General features: G+C 55.1%; 1 protein-coding gene across 3 annotated transcripts in view; it reads right to left on the bottom strand.

Moving 5' to 3' along the window:
- Window positions 1–10000, bottom strand: part of unc5cb (unc-5 netrin receptor Cb) — a 110654-nt gene that overhangs the window by 56435 nt on the left and 44219 nt on the right. For all 3 annotated transcript variants that reach the window (XM_081702711.1, XM_027003507.3, XM_027003506.3), the window contains one exon: window positions 654–884. In XM_081702711.1, coding sequence (XP_081558837.1) covers window positions 654–884 — 231 coding nt within the window. The remainder of the gene's footprint in view (window positions 1–653; window positions 885–10000) is intronic.

Below are 10000 nucleotides of genomic sequence, written 5' to 3'. Positions count from 1 at the left end.
CGACAGAGAGCCACGAGAAGAAGACAAGTCGCCTCACGCAGTAGGCAAAAAAAAGTGAGAGCAGAGAGTGGGAGGAAGTGAGAGAGAGAGAGAGAAAAAGATAGTGAGAGAGACAGAGAGAAAGAGATAGGGAGAGAGAAAGAGAGAAAGATAGTGAGAGAGAGAAAGAGAAAGAGAGAACGGCAGAACTCTCTCTCTCCCTCTCTCTCTCTCTCACTATCTCTCTCTCTCTCTCTCTCGCTCTCTCTCCAGCAAAACAGAAAGACAGGAAGTGTAACAGAGCCGCGCGCCTCCTCCTGGGCCGCTCCGGTGCGTGAGACGGGAGGCGCGGTGGGGGCCAGGGTGCATCAGAGCCGTTACGAGCCCCGCAGCTACAGGGGGACGGTCCGGCTCAGCAGCGATCCAGCTTTATGGACGGCTCTTACGGGGACGCTCCCAGCTTAACAAGGCCGTTTCTCCGACCTGGGAGCTGAAATTCCACTCTCATTATGGCCTGGGTGGGGGAGGGGGGTTATAAAACTGTCTTCCCTGAACTGTGCATTTGTTCCATTTTCCGACGGCATGAACGGCTCGGGACGCGTGAGCTTACGGGTGTGTGTCCTCTCTTTTATTACAGGCTGCGGATGTGTGTGTGGGTGGGTGTGCGTGCTGACCGGAGGTCTCATCCACGCGCTCCTCCACCGTGTGCTCCTTCTGGTGGACCCACTCGCTGTTGCACTTGAAGTAGATCTGTGTGGCGGGCGTGGCCTTGCAGTACAGATTGACGGGCTTGTTCTTGACGATGTACGCCTCCTCAGGCTCCATCAAGAAGTGGGGGAGGGGCTCAGGCGGGTCCGACGGGAAGGTCTCGGGAAGCTCGCCCAATCCCAAGTAGTCGTCGTCCCCTAGGTGAAGACCAGGAGAGAGAGAGAGAGAGAGAGAGAGAGAGAGAGAGAGAGAGAGAGAGAGTCAGAGAGAATAAGTTTTATGAACATGATACTCACACACATCATAGAGGGCAACATCACAGATCATTTATGAACACAGAAAATGTTTATACAAGTGCGTTTGGCAGTGAGACGTTTCGGGAAGGATTCCACTTCTGCTTGGAGCGCCTGTTTTTTTCCACGCTGAACCGCAGCTACTGTTAGCGCTGTGCCACACAGGACTTGTTTGGGGTTTAAGAAATATGTACCTTTTTGCTTTTCCCACAGATGGGCAGAGCGGGAGACCGGCAGTAGGAAACCTGGTTTCTCTGTTCGTTTTGTTTTTGGTGGAGGCCTTTAGTTTATTCAACTCCGCAGGCATCCGGGCCACAGACGGTTAAGCTCCCCTGTAATTACGCTTCTCCTTCATGGGCTGTCTGGTTCCACACCTACTCCTGTGTGAGGAGGAGGGGGCGGGGCTTGCCGCACACGTCTGATGGAAGAAAGAATGTGCAGAGAGGCGCTCTGAATCCCCCTCGGGTCAATACGGAGCACGAGCCCAGGAACTGCTAGCTCTGGTTTGAACAGGGTCCGGCCGACCCACCCCCACATACACACACGCGCACACACGCGCGCACACACGCACTTACACATGCGCACCTCTCCAGGTTTGTCAGGTCCACTCAGTATCCAGACTCTGACCCTCGTCCCCTGCCGTAGACGGAGGCGGGGGCCCATTTGTCACCTCCGCACCGTTTTCCATTCCTAATGCTCACATGCCAGACATCAATTATTTAGGTGCAGCAGGAGGGGCCTGTGGAGGAGACGCATCGCTCCCTGTGGCAAAAAGGTTAAATCACCCCATCAGTGACTCCCCTGCTCCCCTCTCAACTCCTCCACTCTCACTCTCACGCTCCTCACTTTTGCCCTGGGTGTGTTAACAAACCGTGTCAGGGCTAATATCGTGATAGGCTGAGGCGTGGAGAGGAGGGGTAGAGACCCCCCCAGCTCGGGGAGGGAGGAGGGCTCGGGGGGGTTGGGGTTGAGTGGAAGGGGTATGGGACGGCCACGGAGGCTCCGTTGGTCTGCTTCTCGTCGCGGGACGCCCCGGAATCACACCTGGCCTGTCATCGTCAGAAAATCACCTGCTAATTGAAGAGGAGCCTTAAACTCTCGCTGACCTCTGGGCTGTGGTTTCCTGATAGCCTCGGGGCAGGTGTGTGTGTGTGTGTGTGTGTACGCCACGGGATGAGGGGGGAAATGCAAATATGCTTCAAAGGAATATTGTGCTGACAGACAAAAGCATGCGTGTAACCGAATGTGTAACAGTGTGAGTGTGTAAGAGCAGAGCAGGTCTGGTTAGAGAGTGAGACGCCGCACATCAGAGACTCCTCTCAGCCAGCGCCCTGCACCTCCTGTGTGAGGGGAGGGGAGAGGGGGAGGGGAGGAGCGGGGGAGGGGAGGAGGGAGAGGGGTCTGGTAGGTTTTTATCAGTTTGAACTCCAGCCATTACCTTTGGACCAGAACCATGAGTCAGTTAAACTACCGGCCTCATCAAGCGCGATCGCTATCATCATCATCACCACACACACACACACACACACACACACACACACACTCTGCTGCTCTCAGCCTGTATGTAGTGGCGTGCGTAAGTGCACACGTCTATGCAAACCCTCCGAGAGACAGAGATGTGTCCTTCTCACTGCCACAACCACAGCCCAGACCATGACCTAGAAACCACCTCGGTAAACAAAACTCCAACCCCCCCAGTACTCCCAGTACTCCCAGTACTCCTTCTCTATCGTTCTTCTGTCAGTGGCTCCGGTACTGAGAGATCAGACAGCGGCATGAAGGGACCTCCTCACCAGCTACAGGCTCCAGGTACAACTGAGGCAGGAATAACAAGCAAAGCGACATAACAAAGCCCCTCTGGTGAGGCCCAGAAACATGGCCTTGCTGAACAAGTTCACTGAGGGCATTCTTTCAAAAGGGAGAGAAACAGAGAGCGAGCGCGAGAAGTTTCCTCTACAGCCAGCTACCACCATACAGCTCTCACTACTAGTCAGTCTCCTGTCAGGGACTCACACACACACACACACACACAATTTTTTCTTCTCTCTCTCTCCACAAACTCCCCAAAGTTTCTGGGGTTTCCCACGGCGGGGCGAAGGTACAGCCCCCAAACTCACCTTCACCCCACATCTGCATGCCACCATGCTGGGATAGGGAGGGGGCGGAGCAATCACGCCAGGCTACCGCTCTTTGATGAGGGTGCTCTGGGACGTAATTCAAGCACGTCCAGTTATCGTGGAAAGCCATCTTGGAACAGCTAGTCTGGCACTCAATCGCGCCTCACCCTCTTAACACCGGGCCTTCGAGACCCTTTCTCTTCAAGCAAAAAAAAAAAGGTGGCGGGTGGGGGAGGGGTGAGAAAAGAACCCTCGCTGGTGAAAGAAACATCCGACCAAGAGGAGCCTCCATCACACAACAAGCAGCTCTCAACCCCGAGCCTGGAGCTCAGCATGGCTGTGTCGCTTCAGTGTAGCCCCCATCACACCTCTCTACACACACACACACACACACATTTGGCTTCGTGTGTTACCCGCTCATCTCCCGGCTCCCTAATCAGAAATGCACTAGACTACCAGCACGTCGAGCGAGATTACGGCTGAACTCCACACGTTTAGAGAAGAATCACTCGGTGTCACGTGTGGGTGTACGCTGTGCACACACTTTTACATGAGCAGATACGATCAGATTAATACCTTCAACTTAAAACAAAGAGTGTGATGGCTTCCTTCTCTCCAGAGCTGTTTTACACTCTTGTGAGAGTGAGAACGTTTATAGCAACATATACGCACCGCGCCAACCACAGCAGCTTCTCTGCCCATGATGCCCCTGGCACAATAACGGACTGAACTTCTGCTGCCAGCCTTCATAGGAATCTCAGTATAGGAACCTCGCCTGCAGCCGTGGAGTGGATGGGGGAGACTGAAACGTCTCGGTTTTTAAGATCGGGGAGTCAGGGAAGAGGCTGGAACTCGCTCAGAAACCACACGGATGACATGCGCGGGAGAGCCGTGGCCCCGGACAGGGAGGCCCTCTGCCGCTTCAGTCGTCACCTCCTTGTTCGGAGCTGTCCCGGACACAGCGCTGTACGGAACGTTGGGGAACGCTGCAGGGCTTCTGGGTCAGGCCGGGAGGTTTTGGGTGGACATGCAGGGCTTTGAACTTCGATCTCGTCGTGACAAGACGCATTGGCTGACGTCCCACGGCGCTCCCGAGAACGGAGCGCCTGTACCCCCCTCTGAGCTCCGGCTGGAGACGAGTCGGTCTCGGAGACAATCGCGGTGGGAGAAGGGCGCTTCGATGCGGGCCGATGACGCAGCCGATAACGGCTCAGGACGAGGGCGATATCCCCTATGCAGGACGCGTCAGATGCCTGCGGGACACGCTCGGCAGGATCGAGGCAGCGGGACCCCGTGTTGAACCTCCCGGTCATGTGGTATCTCCCAGATGCAGGGGTGATGAGGGAGGGGCTGTCAGCAGAGCAGGCTTCCACGCCAGAATGCTTTACACACACACACACACACACACACACACACACACACACACACACACACACACACAGACTGTGCTCACTATGCCTGCGTACAGCCGGGTGCCTGTGTGTATAAACAATTTCTCTCTATGGTGGGTCGCAGGGTGAGCCTGGCGGTGCACACCAGGGGCTCTCGGGCTCCTCTGTCACCCGGATCTTACTGGCCTTCCCAATTAGCGGAGGCTTTCCCTGTGCACCGGGGGGGGCCCTTAAGAGCATGACAGCTTTGAATCTGGACCGTCAGAGGATCATCTCCGAGTGGGAGATCCCAGCGGAAGGAATGCTGCCCACACGGGTCGACGCGGAGGAGGGGTTCTGGGCGCGGCCGGGCTCTGCGGATGTCAGAAGCGGATGGCGTTTCAGTTAAAGTTGGTTAAAGATCACTGAAAGTGACATCATCTAGCAGACGCGCTGCAGAGAGGGAGCGGGATGGAGGAAGAACCTCCTGTCATACAGATGGACATCGAGATGGATGTCTCTGATTCCCCTCGTAAGTGTGGATCACAGCGGGGGAAAGTGTCTCCATTTGTTTGCATCAAGCCTGCAACTGATTGCGCCCCAAAACTGGATGCATGCTGCCACACACACACACACACACACGTATACAATTACATACATATTTCTCCTTACACCCCAGTACATCAGACGGCAGGGATAGAGGCTGGAGGAGCTCCGCCCTGACACCACTGTAGAAGATAAGCTCTGTTCTATCAGTGTGCGTCTGGATTTATCGTCCCCGAGAAGCCACTGTATCAAGAGTGTTGCTGCTTCCTCTATCAGGGGAGAGTCAAGCGTGAACACGGACGAGCACCAACATAAATCCTCCCCGTCTGGTCTCTCTCTCTCTCTCTCTCTCTCTCTCTCTCTCTCTCTCTCTCTCTCTCTCTCTCCCCCTCTCTCTCTCTCCCTCCCTCTCACTCTCTCTCTCTCTCTCCCTCTCTCTCTCTCTCTCTCTCTCCCTCCCTCCCTCCCTCCCTCTCTCTCTCTCTCTCTCTCTCCCTCCCTCTCTCTCTCTCTCTCTCTCTCTCTCTCTCTCTCTCTCTCTCTATCTCTCTCTCTCGCTCGCTCTTGCACCCAGAATGAAAAAGATGTGCAATCTACCTCTCTTGTGCTCAATAGAGAAGGAAGAGAGAGAGAGAAGGAAGAGAGAGAGAGAAAAGCAATTTATGATTCGAGGGACACAACAAACAGAGATGGGATGAAGGATGATGTGTTCTGGAGCTCGCGTGACCTCCGTCCTGTGACCCGACCCATTTTATAAATAAACATATGCTCGCACGCTGAACTCGCCGAGCCAGGAACCGCCTGAAGGGGGAAGTAATCCAGTTAAAATCTTAATCTCCTCTTTCCCAGCCACCGAGCACTAATGTAGACGTTTATTACGGAATGCCTCGTACGTTTATTACGGAATGCCTCACACGTGTTTCTACAAGGAGAAGACCCACGTGGGTGGACGTTTATCGAGCGTCATCAGGATCTTCTCTCCTCCATCATCACCTCTATACATTACACACACACACACACACACACACACACACACACGCCATTCCCCTTATCAAGCCTAAACTTAAGACTCCAGACGCAGTACCATTACCCGAACGACGGGTCAGATCGATCCTTGGGCGAGACCTTCCACTACAGTGGGCCCGTTTAACCTGAGCCCAGAATGTGACTGCCGAGCCAAATAAAACAAAATGAATTATTCAAACCGAATTCATAATCGAAGAAAGAGAGGAGTGTGTGTGTGGGGTGTGTGTGTGGGGTGTGTGTGCAGTTGGGGGCGGGCAGGGGGTTGCTTGTGCCTCTTATCTGACGGAGCAGGTGATGTAATTGTGAAAAAGGAATGCGGGTAAATTGATTTAGCCCACCTCGCTGGGACCTGAGTAGATGCATTTGGGAAAAAGAGAACAGGAGCTGGAGATAAGGTTATGGAACGCGTCACGGGCAAAAGCTGGCATGGCTGCAGATAACGTGCCCCCACTGCTTTTCCCGCTGCTAGACTTAGAGGGAGGTGGTAGAAGGGAGTGTGTGTGTGTGTGTGCGCGTGTGTGCGTGCGTGTGTGTGTGTGTGTGTGTGTGTGTGTGTGTGTGTGTGTGTGTGCCTGCGTGCGTGTGTGTGTGTCTCTGTGTGTGTGTGTGTGTGTGACTGAGGACACGACTCCGTGACCAACTCCTCGGCAGACGAGCGCGTGGAGGCGTGTGCTCTCCGGATCGCTCTTCCGTACAACAGCACCTCGACGGTCGTTCCGTCTTCCCGTTCAGGAACCGCCGCGGCGAGACGGCCGACGTGACGGGTTGCGGCTCAGCGGAGGGTCGGGCGGAGACAGATTTGCGCGAGTGTCCTGGGAGCTCGACCTTCACCGCGCTGACCCTGCGCGGGCCACCGGAGCCATCGCGTGCTTGGCCTCTTTCCAGAGAGTACCGAGCACCGGGGCAGTTTGGGTAGTAGCGGCGGCGTCACTTCAAGGGCTAAAATAAGAGAGACAGACTGACACTACTTAAAAGGCTCCGACACACACGGCCTGGACCTCAGACGGCGGGGCCGGGGGAGATGTGAGGAGACACCTGCCTCTGAGGGACAGGGATGGAGGGATGAACTGAGAAAAGGATGCTTGAAGGGAAGCCCGCCGGGCCTTCGTGACCTCCCCGTGACCTGCGTGGGGCGATGTTAATCCCCCCACCCCCCCAGGTCCCGGATTCAGATACTACAGCGCCAGCTCCAGAAATAATGGAATTGGACATGTGGCCTTCAAAGCACATGGCTCTCCATCCTCCTCTACGTCCTCCTCTCTCTGTAGCTCCTCCTCCTTCACTTGGCACTAATAAAAAGCCATTTTGCTGCTCAATTCAAGAATGATGCAGCTACTCAGAGAATGGCTCCATCAGCTATGTGTGTGTGTGTGTGTGTTGGGCGTTAAAAAAAAGAGATAGGTAGCCCCTAGGGGCTCCGTCACCTTGATGGGTGAGCTGTCAGATGCTCCATTGTCCAAATTACCCAGCGAGCCCCGTCTGGGACTGATTTACAGCTGCACGGGTGCGCGCTCGCCCGGCCGGCCGCCCGAGCGAGGAGAGGTGTTCCCCCGGCCCTGCACGCTCCACAGACCCGCTGGGCGGCCTGACGAGCCTGGCCCCGGTCCCGCACAGCCCTGCACAGTCGCGTCAGTTACAGCACCATGGAAAGCCCAGGAGGCCAAACTTAACGAGACCTACTGTCCACCCAGACACGTCCCTGGGTCGTAATGGTTTTTATGATATTTACCAACGTTTTACAGTGTTCGTCAGCGTTCCTCTTCAGTATGTTAGTAATGTTAGAGTATCATTAGTGACATCATTAGTGTGTCCCCCGTTGCAGAACCGAGTGGCGGGCCGCTCCCCGTAGCGGTGGGCGGGCTTAATGATGGTGCCACTCACCGCCTGCCACGCCGGACCCTGCTGCCCTTCTGCATCTCGTCACAGCTCGTGCGTGTCACGGGTGGGCCAGGGGCTTTCGCGGGTTGGAGGGGGTCCGTGCCGAGCCGAGCCGAGCGGCTGGGGCGAGGCGCCTCTCGAACCGTGACCTCACAGGGCGCCCGTCGCCGTGGCCTGCTGCTAATTGGCAGGAGCAGTTCGACGAGCGGCGGGTGGTTACCAGGCGGATTATTACGAAGGAAGGGCAGCAGCCGCGGGAAGAAGGCGGACGGGAGCATGTGATAAACCGGATAACGAACGCGGCGGCCGTAAACTGGGATGTGTGCGGGGTGATGTGCCGGGCGAACGTGAACCCGAGGTCACGTTGGAGGAGCTTAGGCGTTCATTTGCAGGAGCGCTGGGCGTGAGCGGAGGAAGACCACTAGCGAGGAAGACCACTAGCCAAGCTTTCAGACAAGGGGCCAAAACAGGGATGTCGCCGGAAATGACAAAATAAACAGTTCCCAGTCTACCGATGAGTTAATGAAACTATTCCGACTTGGCTTTCGACAGCAGGGCGGCTCGTCCGAGGTCCGCCCCGTGTCCTCGGATCCCTCGGCGCGCTTAATATTCCGAGTGGCGATGGGAGGGCAAAAGTTGAAACCCAATTTGCAGACGGGGAGGGGGCTGAGCATCAGGGAAAATTAGTGGTGACCGAGTCACAGGTCCGCAACGGTCGGCGTTGGCGTGAGGATGAACGTTAGCGGAACGTGGAGCGTTTAAGCGTGCCTGGAACACACCGAGGTCTGGAGGACAGGGCATGTTTACGCACAGATGTCTAGTGCGCACGCACGCTCGAGCAGATGTCGGGCACGTGCGCAAGCACGCACTCACACACACACACACACACATTCCCATAATGCCTGATGATGCTTATTAACTCCAGCAATTCCCCCTCACACTGGACAATTACCTCGTCAGTCTCTCCGGGTGTAATTCACTCTCATGAAACAGACCCTCTGTGGACGAGTGCCCTCACTGGACTTTAATTGCTGTCGGCAACATGTGTAATAGTGAAAACTTGTTTACGTGCTAAGAGGACTCACACGTGCGCACAGAGGTTCACATTTTGTCTTACACAGACACACACAAACTGAAGCCTCTGATTTGAGCCAAAGAACAGCGAGAGCAGAATGTGCCACTGAGTGTGAGACAGAGCTTCTGAACACTGGAACGCTCACTCTGTATCACTGCTCCTGTGGGTCACTGTCTCGCTCTCTCATTCTCTTTGAATCGCGTTCTCTCTCTCTCTCTCTCTCATCTGTATCTTCATCCCAGCACCCTGTCCTCACACTCCAATCCCAAAGCCGCGTTCTCCGTCCTGAAGACAGCCAACGCGTGAACTGCACACCTTCCTCTCCTCTCCTGATATTACCTTTACTAAACCCCACAGATCCCTCCTACCCTCCTTTCTCTTTTAAACTTTAATGAACACCTCCGGCCTTCTCTAGAGAAGAGGCAAAGGTAGAAAGAAACAGGACTATAGATTTAAGCGCACTTCAGACTCATCACAGACGATATAGGAGCCTCGTTAGCTGTGTGGGGAGGGCGCCGAACGAAGAGTGTGACGCGTGTGCTAATGCAGCACACCGCACGTGACACCGCGTGGCGAATCTCGGCCCGCGGCGGAGAGCAAGCAGACGGGGAGCGTGTCACACGGCGGCACATGCGTGGGGGGGTTCAGGCCCAACGACACAGCTGGACGGTGTGCTAAGCCAGCGTGCCGACACGCTTGATCCAGGGCGGCAGCCAAGAGGACAGTAGTCATCTTATCAGGGAGAAGACAATCCTCTTACTGCCAACGAACCAAGGTGTTTTCACGTTCTTTTTTACATAATCCAGATGTTATGGATTGAATTATAGGGTTTGGTTATGTGTGTGTGTGTGTGTGTGTGTGTGTGTGTGTGTGGATGAGGATTGTCTGGGGCAGCTACAAAAGCGTAAACTGAACAGGAGTGCGCTCACCCGTGATGTGCTAGTAATGGATGTGTTAGGTGTAAATGGCACACACACATGCACACACACGCTGACATGCACAGAAGCA

This window comes from Electrophorus electricus, chromosome 19, assembly GCF_041902795.1.
Source record: "Electrophorus electricus isolate QZ-2024a chromosome 19, ASM4190279v1, whole genome shotgun sequence".
NCBI lineage: Eukaryota > Metazoa > Chordata > Actinopteri > Gymnotiformes > Gymnotidae > Electrophorus > Electrophorus electricus.
The sequence above is the reverse complement of the archived record's forward strand: the minus strand, read 5'-3'. Positions and strand labels throughout refer to the sequence as shown.